This window comes from Culex quinquefasciatus, chromosome 2 (genome assembly GCF_015732765.1).
Source record: "Culex quinquefasciatus strain JHB chromosome 2, VPISU_Cqui_1.0_pri_paternal, whole genome shotgun sequence".
Classification (NCBI taxonomy): domain Eukaryota; kingdom Metazoa; phylum Arthropoda; class Insecta; order Diptera; family Culicidae; genus Culex; species Culex quinquefasciatus.
The window spans coordinates 88,135,888-88,153,738 of record NC_051862.1 but is presented as its reverse complement, the minus strand read 5'-3'; the positions used below and the strand labels follow the sequence as shown (position 1 = coordinate 88,153,738).

Below are 17,851 nucleotides of genomic sequence, written 5' to 3'. Positions count from 1 at the left end.
TGTTTGCATCAGTACACTATGACGAGAAATTCATCATTTTTGGGTTAAATTATATTGTTTCCACTAAGCCTAGAAAGCCTTATATGGGACGGACTCGATTAGAGTGGCATTAAAGCCCTATATGTCAATTTTTATGTACAACGGTAAAAAACACGATTAAAAACCCTAGTAAAAACCATTTCTGATCACTTTTTTTTCATTTTAAAGCAAACAAACATATTGCAGATTACAACGATTTCTAGACGATCGAGCAAGTTGTGGAAAACTCTTCACAAATGTGCACACCTCAAACTGCAGCAGAAAAAAACTGTCTAAGACACACCCGAAAGCTTTGCTTCAAATCAATAATAGCTTTTCTCCTAGACACTCACCACAGTAGGCAAGCGGGTTGAAGAGGAGGTGTGCATTCTGATATGTGCATATTTGAGGTGTGAATATTTTCTGGCTGTGCGTCGAATTAGGTGCAAAATTGGCCATATCTTTCTCAAACTAAAATGAATGATTGAAGTTTGCCCAGAGGAACATCACAGACAACATTTTGGGTATCTAAGTGGAAATCACCCAGCTTTTGTCAAACCCGCTTTAACTCACAATTGAGTTTTGTGCATTTACTCAGACCTGAGTAGGTTCCGTGACCGAAACAGCATGGTTTGGCATGGCATGAAATGAATTATGCTAAATATGTGCGTGCGTGTATAAACACGTTACCCGATTTAGATTATTTTGTTTCAGCGTGCACAAATAATTTAATCATCCCTGCAGGTAAATTTCCCAACCGTCATTTGACGATATCTCGACAGCCCGTTCTTGTCGTCGTTTCTCAAGGGGCGGCGCACGCAAACTTTTTGACAATTCGTTTTTGTTTTGATGTTCAACTCAAAACGTTTTTTTCAGCACGATTTCCATCATGCTCTAATTCCGGTCTCGCAGGGGAAATCTTCCTCCTATGTTTCGCATAATTCCGAAATCGGTGAATGAAAATGGACGCTTTTGCCCAGCTAGTCCGGCACCGCGAACAGGCGGCGCGGAAAATCAAGGTCCACAAGACGTACATCAACGAGGATCCGAACGTGGTGAGTTTTTGGTGTGGGATTGGTTATCGATTTTGATTTGATTGGGGTCCGTTTGTTTTTTAGGAGGATGTCACGCACTGCCCTAAGTGCTGGTCGCGGAACCAGCAGAGTTCCGTCCGGTACATGTACATCAACTTGAACGAAGCGATCTACAAGTGCGAGTCGGCGAGCTGTATGTACCCGTTCCGAAATTTCAAGTTCAAAAATTACACCGACAAAACGGTTTATTATTACACGGCGTTGGACGCAGAGGAATCGGCGGTGGCTGCGCCGGTGTTGGATGACTTCTTGGAAGTGAGTTCGCCGAGCAAGGGTCAATCGTCGCCGGTTAAAGGGCAGGTGGGTGCCAACACTTCGCTGTTCGATTTCAACCTGGACTGTTTCTCGCCGGAGAAGGTCGCTTCGGGATCGTCGCCGTTGAGCAATATTAAAACGCCGGATCGGAACATTTTTGGGAGTCCGTCGTTGCTGAATTTGGTGAAGGACTTTGACACTGGATTTATTGACGATATTTTGTCGGAGCTGGGTGGCGGGGCGGGTTCCCCGGAGAAGCAATCTAGTCCGGTCGTCCGGGTGACCCCGCCGAAGCCGGTTGCAACTAGCAAGCAGCTCAAGCGATGTCTGCAAATGTTCCAGCAGAAGACAGAGGTGGGGGATGTTCAGAGCGTTTTCAAAGTACCTCCGGTTCCGGGCACGGAACCGCCAGTTTCACCAAAGAGCAAGACTCGAAAGAGTCCCGGCGAGCATCGCCGGCGGCACAAGCACCCGCGACGGCCAAAGCACAGCTCGTCCAGCAGTGCCGTGTTGGACGGTCCGCTGTCGTCGGAGCAGATTCTTCAAAAGAGTCGACTTTCGCCGCTGCAATTTATCGAATCGCTCAATAGTAGGAAACCGCCGGACGGCGGCACCAAGGAACCGACCCCGACTCCCGTGCCGGGCATCAAGCGGTTGGGCAACCAGAAGGTCGAACGCATGCTGAACTTTATCGAGCGCAGCATGAAGAAGCGCACGCCGGGGACGGAATCGCCGTCGACATCCTCCGATGACCGGTCGCCGTTGAAGCGAGCGAACCAGTTTACCTCGGCGCGACGAAAGGACACGCGAAAGTTGTCCCTGTCGGCAGCGGTGCTGCAGGATTCGCAGTTTCGGTACGAAGGGGGCGCTGAAGAGGAGTGCGCGGAACCGGTCGTCGCTGCGAGTCCGGAGAAGGAGGTGCCACCGTCGCCGCCGAAACAACAAGCGGAGGCGCCGCCGCCCGTGCTGCCCTCGTTCGACGAGCTGATTGACTTTATTCACCCGCCCAATCCGAGTGACCCTCGGTGGAATCACGCGGCGTGATCGCCACACCAAATTGTGTTCAAATACCGTCAAGTATTGGGGCTAGCTTAATTTTTTTCGCTTTAGATGAATTGAAATAAACTTGAACTGATAGAAGAATTTGCTTTATTTTTTCGGTCGCGTCTAGTCATGCGTGGTCAAGTGGCGCCGCTCCTGGAAGTACTCCTCCGGCGCCACCCCAATCATTGCACAGGCAATCTTGTTTCCAGAATTTCCCGTGGTTTTGCTGTAGTCGTGTCCCCCCTTTCCCAGATCGTCCTCAAACTCCGTAATCGAAAGTGTCCGCCCCAGAATGCTGTGCTCCCCGACCAGCGTAATCTGGTGGTCCACCATCTGGATCTTGGCCATTCCACACGGCCGCACCACCAGGTTGCCCAGATCGCCCGCGTGCCGGTTCGTGTCCTCCGGTCCGCCGTGATCCCGCCCGTACGGGTTGTAGTGCGGTCCCGTCGAGTGCCAACCGCGGCTGAAATCGCCAAACTCGTGAATGTGCAGACCGTGCTTGCCCGGGGGCAGCCCCTCCACGCAGCCCGTCACGGTCACGGCGGTGCCACCCTGCGAAGAAGAGTTGGAAGTTAAGGTGGCCTCTTCAAATGAAGTGATGGAACACGCAGCAGCTAGGTTTAGCTTACAAGAAATAACAAAAAATCAATTTTTATTTTGAAATGACCAAACAACGATGAGTTTTTTTTTGTGTGTTTCACTTAGAATGGAATAGAAGAAGTCTCGTTAAGGACACAGGTTCCACTTTCCCGGGAAGGTGTTTTTTTTTTGTTACGGACGCGTCTCGAATTTGATTCGTCGCGTCAACACTGCCTACAGCTTGCTACATCCGGCCGCCTTAAGCTTTGCAAATCCCAATCACGCCACAGGCCAGCCGGGCGCCCGCATTTCCGGTGGTCTTGCTCAGCTCGTGTCCGCCCACGCCCAGATCGTCCGGGTCGGCGTGCACGACCACGGTGCGGCCCAGGATGCTCAGCGGTCCGCTCAGCGAGATCTGCTTGTCGGTGATGTCGACCTTGGCCACGCCCCCCGCATCGGCCACCACATTGCCCAAATCTCCGGCGTGACGGACGGACGCGTCCGGGGCGCCGTGTTCCTTGCCGTGCGGGTTAAAGTGCGGCCCGGCCGAGGTGCACCCGTTGGTGTTGTCGCCAAATTCGTGGATGTGGAAACCGTGGTTTCCGGCCTTCAGCCCGGTGACCTCGCCCGTTACCTTCACGGCGTCGGAATCGGCCTGCACAATGGGTGGCGCATGAAATGAGAGAAATGAGCATGATGAACATGCGTTAGTTGACTTGATAATGAAAATTTAGTTGAACTTTCCCCACAGACAAACAGACATGAAAGTCGAGGTCACTAACTTGTCCCAAAAATGTAACGGTCATTTTTCAAAAATCTAAAAGCATGGTCAATACCTCTCGGATTCACCGCCAGAGGCGCCCTTGTGCTCAGCAACAGTTTTATCAAATGACAGCTTTGAGCTTTCATTTTTATTTTGTTTTGGTTACCGACAACACGTGGCTCGAAGTCGTGTTTTGGAGTAGGGTCGATTATTACGGAGACTTGATTCCGCCGAATGAACAGAACTCGGAGGTGGTTCCGTCCGGCCACTTTCAGAACCTGTTGCTCCGGTGGATTAAGCTGCGATTTTTTATGCGGAGTGCTGGTTTGCCTGGGCAGATGGTTACATCGATGCAGTTAAAAATCGCTTTAAAAGCGGAACATGCCACCTACTGCACAGCCACGATCTTTTCGGCGCGTTTGTTGCAACGTTTGTGTTGACTTGGTGGAAGACCCCACTCGTCTATCGGTGAATAGAATGGCCAACGCTTTGAAAAAATGTCGCTGTTTAGGTCAGCTTATGCTAGGGCATCGCGACCATCAACACTGCAGTATTCTGGACCCTTCCACCAAGTCAACACAAACGTTGCAACAAACGCGCCGAAAAGATCGTGGCTGTGCAGTAGGTGGCATGTTCCGCTTCTAAAGCGATTTTTAACTGCATCGATGTAACCATCTGCCCAGGCAAACCAGCACTCCGCATAAAAAATCGCAGCTTAATCCACCGGAGCAACAGGTTCTGAAAGTGGCCGTACGGAACCACCTCCGAGTTCTGTTCATTCGGCGGAATCAAGTCTAGGAGAAGATGTTTTGGCGACCGTTTTGTTGGTCAGCTGCACGGCAATCGCTGGCATTGTGAGACTTTACTTGGCCGGGAGAAATAAACTGTCCTTTCAGCCTCAATTTTCCTTTGGTCGTCGAAACGGAACGTCTTCTCTCTTGTATTGAAAGCAAACATTTTTTCTTTACAATGCCTTTTCAACGTTTTGTTGTTATTGCCTTTGATGCACGCTTTTGGTTATCTGTCATGATTACTCATACATAGATACACATGTTCAGCTGTCATTTGGGAGAGAGTGATTCTAGAAATCGTAGATAGATGTCGTTAGTGAGCAAACCAAATTCAAATGTCAACTGGTCCCACTTTTTGAACAAAAATTTGTTCTAACTTTCATGTCTGTTTGTCTGTGCTTTCCCTACAACCAACATCAACAAATACCTGAATCAGTCAAGTTCAACGATGCCAAATTACGCAAACGGCAAAACAAGTCTGATTCCGCCTAGCCACGAATGAAACGCAAAAATAAACGCTAAAGTTTATTTACTAGACACGATGACGAAATAGAGTTGCGATTGTGTGGGTGTGTGTCGGTGCGCAATTCATTGATAAAATCGATAGCTTGAAATTATGCAAAATGTTTGACCAAACTTTAAACAAATTCAATGATAAGCCGCATAACAATTGAATGGTCAGACATGCAAATCCAAAATGGCAATCGAAGACACCTTTTAAAAAGGACTAATTAGTTAGCAAATGCATTCATTATCGGGAAGAAAAAAATCAAAATTCAGCCAAATCATCGCCGACTGATACTAAAGATAGCCTAGAACTTTCTTAGCCTGCTTCGTCGAGTACACTCTTGAGTGTGTTTGTTATGTAAAGTACACAATCGGTACAATCGCAGCAAGCACTGATAAATACACATATTCATACGTACGAAATGTAATGGCGGAAGATAGCGAGCAAAAAAAGTTCAAGATGGTATGTCAGAGACATAACCGAAAGACATAGGACAGTACAGGGCCTTAAATTTTGATTAGGATTGCTGATGTTTTCGGATAGATAGTTAAATGTAAAACCAGGTTATTTTATTTTGCTTGATTGAATGATTGCAGAACAACTCTTTCGTGATTGTATTGGTGGTCCTGAAAAGAACCGTTCAATTTTTGTCCTGGAATGAAGAAATGAGATTAGGCTTGATCCTGGCTGGGTCTATCAGCGGTGTTCCAAGAGGGCGGGGGATGGTTTCCTGTTAATAAACAATTGATGACGGTTGAATGAATCATTAAATACGTTCAATATATGAATAAAGCGGGAAGGAGAAGGATTGGTTGGAAAGGGGAGAGGAAAAGGGTAAGGAGGCGGTTGTTTGGTAGGATTTAGTGTGTAGTACAGTATGTTTTCGGATAGATATTGAAATTCAAAACCAGATTATTTTATTTTGCTTAATTGGATGATTGCAGAACAACTCTTTCGTGAATGTTTTGGTGGTCCTGAAAAGGACCGTTTAATTTTTGCCCTGGAATGAAGAAATGAGATTAGGCTTGATCCTGGCTGGGTCCATCAGCGGTGTTCCAAGAGGGCGGGGAGATGGTTTCCTGTTAATAAACAATTGATGACGGTTGAATGAATCATTAAATACATTCAATATATGAATAAAGCGGGAAGGAGAAGGAGAGGGTGGAAGAGGGGAGGGGCGGTTGTTGGGTAGGTTTTAGTGTGTAGTACAATATTGTTCTGTTTCTTAAAGTAATATTTACATTTCATTTGGTTCCTGATGTAGTGATGTTAATGTTTGGGGGGTGGGGGAGGGGTCAGTGTGTTTAGTTAGTGTTTACAAAAGTTTTCTGGTATACTTAAATTAATGAGTTTACAGTTCATTTGTGAGTTGGTGTTCGTGTAGGTGTAACTGGTAATTTACATTTCAATTTCTTCTTGTAAAATCCGATGATAACATCGTCGTGTCCGGCTTTGAACGTTTATGGATCAATGCAACTGAGATGGCTCGGGTTCTTCAGTTCGTAGTACAGACAGCATGGGTCTGTGGTAGGAAAAATAGCATACATACCGCGAATTGCTCGCCACATGTATGCCTCTGGTAAATGTGAGATCAAGGACCGTTCCACGATTTGTGGTCGTCTGTCTCACGTCGTTAGCTAAGGATAGTTGGAAGTGCTCGCCCATAAACTTAATGAATTCGACATTTTCTCGTTTGGAAACGTCGACATTAAAATCACCGGTTACTACCATTGGCAAACCAGTGCGGGCAGTCTGGAGCAACTTCCGTGCCAAAACCAACCTTTCTGCTTCAGTGTGGTTCCTGGGATGATGTACACCGAGAACAGCAGTACCTCAGTGCCCATCACATCCACTGTAGCAGCGCAAACGTCACCGTATTTATCTGCCACACCGAAAAGTTCGTCTCGATCTTGACTCACCAATTCGGGAGTATACGGGACTGCCATGCTGGTTTTGGTCGTCGTCTTTCGATAAATTGCCACACCGCCAGATCTTGCGTCATCCCTTTTGGACTGGACAACACAAGTGTAGCCTTCAATCTCGACCGAGGAGTTATCATCCAACCACGTCTCGCTTAGGGCCAAGTAGTCTACACTGGTCAGTATGGAATCGATCGATATATCCTGGTGATGAGCGCTCAAGCTTTGGACGTTGATTGTCATCAGGGTGCATGCTGGTCCACTACTCGCCAACACCTCAGAAAAATCGTCTCCGATCGTTCGATAACGGTTATTCCTCAAGCGCTTGTATTCGTCCCGCAACTCACGCATCGCTGGAGAGTTGTTTGCCTTGGCGTGGTGGAACACAGGTTTTTCCTTAGACGGATCTAGAGAGGGATTGTCCGCGTAGGTTAAGTAGAGTCCTTCCAGCGAAGTAACCCGTGACAAAGCAACGTACACCAGCCTTTGCTCCTGCGAGCGACTGTACTGGTAAACGACCTTGGAGAAAGTTCCACCTTGTGACTTGTGGATTGTCATGGAACAGGCACTCGCAATCGGAAATTGAATCCGCTTGCATTTGATCGTACCTCCAAGAGCGATGTTCACGTGCTGCTTCGTGATGGGGTCCAATCCTGCTGCAGGAGATGGGGTCGGGCGTTAACGACTGCCTGCGCCTTAGATCTTGCAATGGTTCCGATTTTCTCCGTATCGAATTGCAACCAGAGTCTGTAGATCACTTCTTCGCCGGCGTCGTTTTCCCGCATCTCCACATACTTCAGCTCGCCGATTGCTCCGTTTACCAGATTATCATCGCCATCGATGTTGGTAGTGATCATGTAGGGCTTTCCAATGCAAAAACGAACCATATATGGCAGCCCACTCGTTTGGGCTGTGCTCATTTTATGTAATTTCGTTCGTGCACTGGTTGCCTGAGCGGATGTGCTGTGACCTGTGATCATATCGTCGGCAAGACAGTCCAGACCCTCGAGCCCACTCAACGCTTCTCTGTTGAACCGATCGACATCAACGTTTTGATGGAACAGCCAAACGGCGTTGGGAGCTTCCCGTTGGCAGTCCTCCACTGACTTGAACCGACTCTCGATCAGCGTCTTCTGTTCATCCGTCAGTTTCTTGCCTTCGCCAATCGCGGTGAGGATGGTGGAGAACACCACATCGGTCTGACGCATGACCTGATCCAACTCGTACAGTCGGATGTAATCCCACAGCCAAGATCCACCAATCGAATTTCTCGGAGCCTTATAGATTGGTAAAGCATTGACTGGATTCAGCTGATGTAAATCTCCGGTAAACGTAACGTCCTGGTCAGCGAATGGGTGAAGGTAATCCAAATGAATATCCTGCAAACGTATGTGCATTGTTCTGAAGTTACCTGCGCTAAGCATACTAACTTCATCTACAATGTGGAGCTTCACGTTCCGGAATTCATTTCGGTACGTCTGCAGCCATTCAGGGCTAAGCTTTGAGTCACTCTGGCGCGATATTGCAATGCGGTAGGCACGATGGACCGTAACACCGTCAATGTTAACGGCGGCTTTGCCTGTCGACGCACATGCAATATACGCGTTGTTGCGAGAGTTGTGACCTTGGCTGTACCGGTTATAGGTTTCCATCATCAGACGCAGTGTGAACGTTTTACCACTACCCGCTGGTCCAGTCAGGAAGATCTGCATCGCTGGAATTTCAGGATCAAAGCTCGTCAGTCGATGGATGATGTGGAGGATCAACATGCGCTGCTTCTCGTTAGCCTGCCGCATCCAGGCACAGTAGTCAGCTTTTGGCATGACATTCGAACGTTGTTTCACAATCGCTCGCAGTGCAGAAGTCGGCAGGTTTTCGATGTCATCGTTGTTTGGCTGCATGTCGATGCTCCTCACGTACTCGTTGTGCTTCTCCGTGGCGGCTCTCTCTTGCTCGCCATCGCCTTCCTGTGCGATTATTCGGAGGTATTCCTCAACGGTCTGCTCCAAATTCAACTCACAATCGTATTCCTTACGTTTCGCGATGAGCTCTGTCTCATGCGAATCGTACAATTGGAGGAATTTGTTCTGGTCCAGCAGGTCGACTCGTTCATTCCGGAACGGCAAAAACAGGAGCACTGCCTCTCGCTTGTACTCGACCATTTCGCTCATCGGGTATCCTCGCCATCGCAGGATTTTGGCAGTGCCTCGCAGCTTGTAGCTGTTTTTGGTGCTTTTCATCGGTGCATACCATGCGACGAAATCAGCCAGGCACACATCCTCCAATCCATCGCGGTCCTCATACTTCTGGACGATGTTTCTGGTCCACACGTCCGTTGAGTCGTCGTCGAGTCCCTCGTTGTCCATCTGCTGGTGTCGCTTCCGGCATCGGGTTCTCTCATTTGGCCACATTGTCGGCACAAATTCGATTTTCCGGCTTGCTTCGGACATTGGTAACCGGAGCAAGATCCACGCTGCTTCCTGTGAGCACATCTCAACACTGTTGAGTACTCTCACGCCCAACTTCTTCAGCAAGCCTTGATAGTCGTAGTCGGGATACTGCTCCTGCAGCTCGAGAAGCTCTCGGTGAAACGCGCTGATGCCTCGATTTGTCTTGTTGACGTAATCAACCAAATAAGAGGCGCACGAGTACTCGTCCATGATGAACTGCAGATCACTGTTGGAGCGAAGTACACCGCCAATCCAAACGTTGAATGGATTCATGTAGAGCTGATTCATCGGACGCTTGAAGAAGAACGCTGGTCGCTGTAGCCATGCACGAATCACTTCGAGGTAGTATTCCTCGGTACACTCACAATCGGCCAGAAAGTCTTCGAGAGTTTCGAAAGTCTTCGTTTCCAGAATCTCACGAAACTCGAGAGCACGTTTCTTCAGTGCAGAACGACGACTGTCATCAGCCGGAAGGGGCACCAATACCCGATCCTCGTTCATCGGCCAGTACGGAATGTTGAAACGACAACGTTTATCGTTGTGTTTGTAACATGTACGTGTGTGAGCGTGCTCTTGCTTCTTGCCAAGCAGTGGTCCCAACCAACGGAAGGCATCGATGGAGCAGAGAGTGTTGATCATTTCAATGGTGGCGGGCATGTCCTCGGAAACGTCCTCACGAGGATCGTTTGCACACCAGAGCATGATGTGGGCATGCGCGCTACCACGTTGTTGAAACTCGATCCGCTTGAAGTAATCCACAACGTAGTATTTACCAAATGGACTGAACCGTTTGGACTTCAAGATGCGCATTATGACGTCGACAAGCTTGTCGATGTATGCAACACACGTCACGGGATCTTCAACGACCAACTTTGCCTTTGAAACGCGCTTAACTCCGACAGCGGGTCGGCCAATTCAAGGTCATCGTAGTCACTGGACAATTTGTGCAGCACCTTCAACAGTTCTTCCCATTGAGTTTCACTGGCGCTCAAGGTGAGAAACATTGTTGGTTTACCCAACTGTCGAATCATGGCGAAGAGGTCCTGTTTGCGTCCTTGCCAGTACTGCACAGAGTTCGGTATCCCTTTGAAGAAAGCCAAGCCAATCTCCATCATATTCCTCTGGAACTCTGGATCGCTGAGCTGGGCACGTGTGACGTTATCTGTTCCCACAGATTTGAAGTGACATTTGAGCCCTTCAATCATACGGCAGTATAACACCTTCATGGCCATGGCCAGAATGTGATCTGGACGAGCACCCCGCCTGTCAGCTCGCCTAGCTTCACTGCTCGCCTTGTTGAACACAGTAGCTTGTACGCCTTGCTTGATCGTTGTCGGGACCCCAAAGTATATGTCGGGATTGCTCAACTCCTCGGCATTCTCATCGTACAAAATACTCGAGGGCATTCGGTTCATGGTAGGGCAAAGCTCCAGGTACATGTCTTCGTTCCACATCGCAGTTTGTTGCATGCTAGCCAACAGCTCGGCTTCATCATCGATGATATCCAGTGGCATGGCTTCTTCCGCCCGCGAGGGACCCTCCTGTGGATCTGCTCCGAACGCATTCAATCGTTCTTCGTCAAAAGTAATGCCCTCACGTTTATACAACGGAGTAGTTACGAGATACTTGAGCCAAGCATAAACAGTCCCCTTGCAAACCCACCCCGAGTAATGGCTCGATTTGTGTGCAGTGTGCTTCTTGAAGCTCACATTAATCGCACAGTCATTATCAAGATCGCGAGGAAGAACCCGAACCATCTCCTCAACGTCTACCGGCACGTTGATCACCTGCCCAATGATACCATAGTTGCCCAAAGCATGACACAGACGACGAATCACCAGAAAGATGAAACGGGGAGAAATCAGCCGCTTGCTGATCATATCCAGTTTGGGAAGACCCGGTGGAATCGGCGGGTAAACAAATCCGTTGCTTTTGGACAGGGTTGGGACCTTTCCACGATTCAAGCTGCTGTTGCAGGTTTGGCACACCATGAAACCTTCGGTTGAATCAAAGTCGCCGGCTTGTACCAGTACATTTCCCCCAGCTTCAGTGATGGGCTTCAGGTCGTTCTTGAACCAAAGTCTGTCGCAAACGCTGCACACAGCACCAAACGAGTTCTCAACGAAAAGCTTACGGAACTCAAGAGTGGCCCTGTCGTAGTTCGGTCTGCTTGCATTGCGAGGACCTGGCTCTGTGAAACACGATAGAGTTGACCCAAACCTCGAAAACTTCGCATAAATCTAAAGACCTACCCTGGCTTGCCCCATCTGAAATGCTATCCGACTGACTTGGTGCAGAATTTGATGGCATTTCTAAAAAGTTATTTTTCATGTTTAGTAAATTTTTCACAATAACACAATGTGTTTAACGTCTCACCTTCTTCATCAATCTGCACCACCGGATCATGGAGGCTTATTGCGTCTGCCTCCATGGGCGGAGAAATCCCTAAAAAGTTGCATATATAGTTACTTTGAGAATTTGAAAATCTAAATGAAAAATCGCATAAACTTTGCATTATTCATTATAATTGCACTCTCAGAATTCTACCTAAAAGGTGCTAAAATCTGTTTACAAAATTGGTATGCCTCTCAAGTTGTGGGTTCGTGCTACACTAAAACTAAAACCCCATTTGCGTTATTTTATTTGGGGACATAAACGAGGAGAGTGCGCACATTGAAGAAGCGTTATTTTGTAGTTTAAGTTTGGAGGTTTCTTGTTTTTGAGTTCTGGCACAAATGGTTTTGAGTTTGCGTTAAACTAGGGATCATTTACCGGGGCAGCGTAAAACGGAACTCTAGTGTATTTGATTTTTTTCCTTTTGCTGAAAACTTAAGTTTCAATTTTAAGAATGAACGCAAATGCTTGTAAATCCATTCGTTAAATTTCGTTGATATAGAATAACCTCAAAAATTTTAAGCAAATATTAAACGCAAGCCAACTGGTTCTAACTTCATCAAACATTGATCACGTCAGAACTTACCGTGCACGGGATTTTCCGCTACCAAATTGTCTGCGAGTCCCCGTCCACCACGCCGTCGCCTTCCAGCAACGAAACAATCATCCGTGGTCTCGCCTCCTTGGTCGCTCCGACCGAACGTATTTTGTCCAGTCCGCTTCCTTCTCTCCCGGAGCCGTCTCATACGTTCGGCAGATGTGCTGCCGGACGCATTTGACCCGCCCGGGTTGCCTCCCTCTCGTCCCTGCCTCCTTCGCTTTCCGATGTTAGACACCGACGGTCCAGCACCAGAATCATCCTCCCCGTGCTCTCCACCTCCTTCAGCAGCTCGCTTCCGTCCCATGCGCTCAGCGTTGTCCACTGGCACCGCGGCAGACTCATCCGCCAGCTGCCTCTCCTCCTCTCTCTGCTCTCTCTTCCGCTTCCGAAAAGCCGCATCGTACACCTTCTTCAAATGCCTCGACATCTTGCCGAGCCAACGTTCAGTAGGGTTTGGAAGCACAAAATGATGTGCGATTAGGTACTTGAATCTTACATCCCAAGAGGGGAAGGCCAATGCTTCGAACCCAATTAGCGTGTAGCATCAAATTTTGTTTACAAAATCTTCAGGGATGCCACTTCGTCATTTTCAACTGTCTGAACAAGTTTGGTGAAAAAGTCTGTGCATGTATGTTTACTTGTCGAAAAGTTCTTCGTCAAAAATCCAAATAAATCAACCTGAACACTATACCAAATGAGTCTTTAAATAAATATCATGGCACTGAACAATAAGTTCAGATCAATATTTGCAATAAATATTTGTAAATGGAAACATTACCAAGCATGTGCACCTCAAGTTATGCGTAAGCTCAAATGTCTGTAACCTCAGACAAATCTGTATATCTGGCTTCCCTGCCATTGCGGGCATGAGCTGTTTCGAGGTGTCAAACTCGAAGTTTGTTTTGTTTATATTTTCTCCCCCGAAACCACGGTGGTATTTGTGATTTACGATGAGTTGGACCGGCGGAAGGAACGGCGCGGAAGATAACTCGGCTAGTGCGTGTCGATTCCAATCGCTGCTATCGGCTGGTGCCCGGTCGAGATCCGAAAGCTTTTTCTGCACCTTTTGGTGCTCCGGCAGGGTATTCGTTGGTGTGGAAATGATTGGCAGAGGTGTTGCGTTCACTTGAAATTCAGCGGGTGGAACCGGTTCGCCTACGGAACAACGTCACGGTGGTTCAACGTTTCATAGTGTGTCTTCAACACGGCATTACGTTGCCTAGTGCCAGCCGTACAAGAATTGTTGAACGGTAGCGCTGAGACTCAGATGGCAGTGGGTACCCGGTCCAGATCGACCGTTTCACAGATGGAACCGGTCTTCGGATGTTAATGGAATCATTGTCACCGGACTTTTGCCGTCTGCCGCTTCCGTCATGGTGAATATTTGTGGTCCTGTGCAGAGGCACAACCTGATGTAAACAAGAGCCAATCCACATCGGAACATTTAACGGCCGGGTCGCCGGTGGCTCAGCTACCTTTGCCAAAGAAGCTTGAGAATAAAGTCGGTCGGAAATATTACCGGTGGTGGTGGGTTCAAGTTCAGCCTCAATTTGTCCAAAACGATCCCTTCGTCAAGACTCACTCGTGGCTGATCCTGTGGGCAAGCGGAAGGCTCGATCTGGACCTGGTACCCGCTACAATCTATCCAAGTCTCAGCGCTGCCGCCAGCGATTCTTATTCGGCTGGCACTAGACAACGTGATGTCAACCGTGTTTAAGGCAAACTACGAAACGTTGAACCACCGTAACGATTTCCGAGACGGTGGTCCGGCCCCCGTTTGTGCCGAACTAACGAACTAGATGCAAATACTAAAATGGCCTGCTGGAGCACGAAACAGTGCAGAACAATCTTAATCCTTAAGAAGAGAAGACCAGTCAGTATCAGGAACGAAACGTGACTCTATTCTCAACACTTCTTCTTTTACTTATTTTAATTCTCTCTTCAACCTTTATCATAAAGATGTCCCACTTAACCTGCCAACATCGGGGTGCGTAATCCAGCCACGGTCTAGCTTTCTGCTGAGGGTCGAGCTGTCCTACAGGACCATGTAACCGTGGTCCACTTGTGATGTAGTACAAAAATCAAGAGCTGCTGAATCGCGGAAGCATCGGCATTAGCGTGCTGTTCGTGCCTAACGGACCAGCTGAACTTCATCTACAACGATCACAGCGGGCTCATGTTTCCGGCTGTGTTCAATTTTCTAACACACTTTCGAACATGGTTACCATTGGACTGCACCACGTCTCGCAGGATATGCTGAACCAGATTTGCCCCGACGAGCACGATTAGGCTGATGCTGGAGAAGAATACTCTATCATATAAGGTATGTTTCAAGAGTCGGTTTTTAATTTTTCCGTAGAACCAAACCATTTAATCTGATTCTTTCCTTAGCACACAGTCGTCGATTTCGCCGAATGCCTGCGCAACCCACACCACCTTGAGATTATGCTCACGTGAATCAACAACTACATGTTCTTATCAGCGAAACTGCAACACTGCAGTTCAGCACCTAGAACATCGCCTCGAAAAGCAATTATGTATGAAAATAATGATTATTTTAAAAATACAAATAAATTGTTTAAATAAGCTGGTGCAAACATAAAAGGTGGATTCGTGAAGCTGAGAATAAGAATTTGGTTTCGGTCGTGCCAAGTTGGCTCGATTTTTCTCACTGGGTTAAATGAATTTTTGTTCAAGATAATAGGCATTTCGATGCCTCTTTGCTCTCTTATGCTAACTAGATAGGAAAACCAGCAAGCTTAGCACGAGAGAGCACAGAGGCATCGATTAAATTAAATTTGCTGTCTTCTGATAACTAAAAGTCGAGAATTTTGAGACTGTTTCGTGACAATTTGAATGGCCCAGAAAAGGGCCGTTTGTTTTAAGATTTGTGTGTGCGATGCCGGTTTAGGCCCACATTAATCCTTGGTATGGATCGCACACAGGTTCGTGTCCTCAAATAGCCCAACCAAGTAGGCTTCGTTCGGTTCCTGCCTCTCGAAGTCCTGGGCTATTTCACGCACCAGCCGCCGGAAGGGGAATCGTTAGCATCCCGATGAGACTTTCTCCGGTGGCCCGCGTTCTTTTGCAGGCTGCCTTCGTGGCGAACTGCTAACGCGGGGACTTTCCTCCGGTGGACTTGCGAGCGGTTTGCTTGGTACGTGCCATGACTTGAAAAATTTTTGACGAAAGAGTTTATCGTCATTCACGCAAAAGCTCCTTTATTATCTCAATTTCCATACAAACAACCCCCTCCCCTGTCCACGTGGTTTATTTATGTCCAACATCCTAGCTAAAGCAATTTAGATTGGTATTTTTCGGTTCTGACCTGGAACCCTAAAGCAATGTTTACATGAGAGAGCAAATTATTCAGCTCCTCGTCCTTCCGGGTGGCGTGGAATGATTTGCGTCTTCTTGTTCTGAGTAGCATTCGCAGCGAACTCGAGAATTTCCATCTTCAGTCAGTCAGTCAGAAACAAGATCATCCTCAGTTTCCTGGCTGACCCGGCTGTGCAGCCTGGGGCCGTGACCAATTACACGAGCCCGTAGTAGATTCGTTCTACTAATTCATGCAACAAATTTCACAATCTATGTGGTTAAGCGATTATACTCCTATGCCTAAAAGCTGTCTCCGCTTGCGATTTTGCTCGTCCCCGGGTGTATCTGTTGTTGGTTGCCGTCTCTGATAGCATTTTCAGGGGACGAATTTAGATACATCAATCGAACATCCGTGGAAGGGAAACTCGACGCATCGAACCCAATCAGCGTGTACCATCAAACGGGAGTGTGCGCGTGTGTGTTAACCCGAATTTTGGCACTTTTCTACGGCATTCGCACACAATTTGCCTTCTTGGTTATTGCTCTCCGACTCTCTCTCTCTCTCTGAAGTTAATTTTCTGGGCAAAGGTTATCCATAATCATAGAAAGCAAGAAATATTTTTCGCGACAAAACATGCAAGTTTGGCTCGCTTTGTATGCGTGTGTGTGTTTGTGAGAGAGTGTGAGTGCGCAGGCAAAGTTTGTCCACAGTCTAGAAAGCAAGAATGATTCTTTCGGGATCAGTTTGGTGGCCTTGAAAAAGGCCGTTTGTTTGAAAATTTGTGCTTTGGTTTACTTCCCCAGCAATCCAATCCGATGAGTGATGCAAGCCGTTTTCCACTCCTGTTGCTTTCCCCGCGGTGCCCGTCAACAGCTATCGAGTGGGCAGTAGAATTATTGCGGCTGAAATCCTTCTTCAGCAAGAGAGAATTTGCGTTGCTGCTGCTGGTAGATGTTCACCCGTCCGCGGCTCAGAAATTATGAGCCGACCCGAGTTGTTCAGCATCTCCGTGGCAACTAAGTGGAGTGGAGAGGGTAGCACGTAGTTTTATACTTCTACCTCGCCTCTACTTCCCTCTTTAACGATCGTCGACGGCCACCGCTGCTGCGGTGATTTTCCCTCAAAATCGTTCGTTTTGTTTGCAAATTTCAAGCATTTTAAAATTGAATTGTTTGAATAGTTATACTATTGCGCCAATACTGAAAATTTTATAGAAAATTGCTGAATGTTTTCCGAATCGAATGGTCCAAAAATTATGTAATTTCAATGTGTCTGGATAAAGATATTATCGTTTGAAATAACGTTCGCCAAATGTGACGCTTGGGATCGAAATTTTGAACTGCCCCCCCAGTATAGTAAGTAAAGACATAGTCCTATGTCAAAAAGATTGACCTCTAACCGGCGACACTAATCAAATTCTTCAAAAACTCACATTCTGCTCAAAGTAAATCGTCCCCTTAACGTCTCCACTCAGCACGCAGACGGCTTTGACGGGCATCCTGTGGGACGAATAGTCTGGAAAGTGCAAAAAATAAAATAAAAATCAAACGCGTTGAATAACATGGAGGAAGCGCGCTAGTTGAAGCTGCTAAACCTACCTCTTTCAAGCACGAGGAGCAAAAACTTTGCGAAATGCGACTTCACTTGCGAACGGCTGTGAGGCGAATGAAGAAGAGAAAAGGAGCCGGCGGCGAGGCGACCGCTGCGATCGGGATTTCTGGCACACGTCAATTGACGGATACTGAGAATGTGTGCCATTCAGAAACGGCTTTTGCTTAACTTGCATGCAAGTTGACTTATTTTATTTTTTCCGGTTTACACGAAAAATCTAGATGTCACAGATTTTTTTAAAATTCTGCACACTGTAACTGAAAATCACACTTTGCTGAGTTCGTTTTCGCACTTTTTCATACGATTTTTTCAGTTCAACTATCGTATACGATTACACTTTTTTGTGCGATTTTCAGTTACAGTGCACAGATCCCCCAAACGTACACTCAAAGTAAAAAGTATCCTTTTTTCAAGTTCACCTGTCGTCACTAGAGAGCCTATATGGAGAGGCGAAATATCACTCTCAGCATAGACTAAATATATATAGATACGCCACTCCCCT

At 47.3% G+C, this 17,851-nt stretch overlaps 2 protein-coding genes across 2 annotated transcripts; one reads left to right on the top strand and one right to left on the bottom strand.

The window, feature by feature from the left end:
* Positions 1-867: 867 nt before the first annotated feature.
* Positions 868-2,510, top strand: LOC6049609. The gene is made up of 2 exons (XM_001866301.2): positions 868-1,073; positions 1,137-2,510. Exons 1-2 carry the CDS (start codon positions 975-977, stop codon positions 2,409-2,411), a joined length of 1,374 nt encoding a protein of 457 aa, XP_001866336.2. The 5' UTR covers positions 868-974; the 3' UTR covers positions 2,412-2,510.
* On the bottom strand, positions 2,500-17,452 carry LOC6049608 (superoxide dismutase [Cu-Zn]). Its single transcript, XM_001866300.2, has 4 exons — positions 17,337-17,452; positions 17,171-17,253; positions 3,277-3,648; positions 2,500-2,966 (listed from the first exon to the last, which is right to left on the bottom strand). The coding sequence occupies exons 2-4, from the start codon at positions 17,234-17,236 to the stop codon at positions 2,535-2,537; spliced, it is 870 nt and encodes a 289-aa protein (XP_001866335.2). The 5' UTR covers positions 17,237-17,253; positions 17,337-17,452; the 3' UTR covers positions 2,500-2,534.
* Between the last annotated feature and the right edge of the window lie 399 nt (positions 17,453-17,851).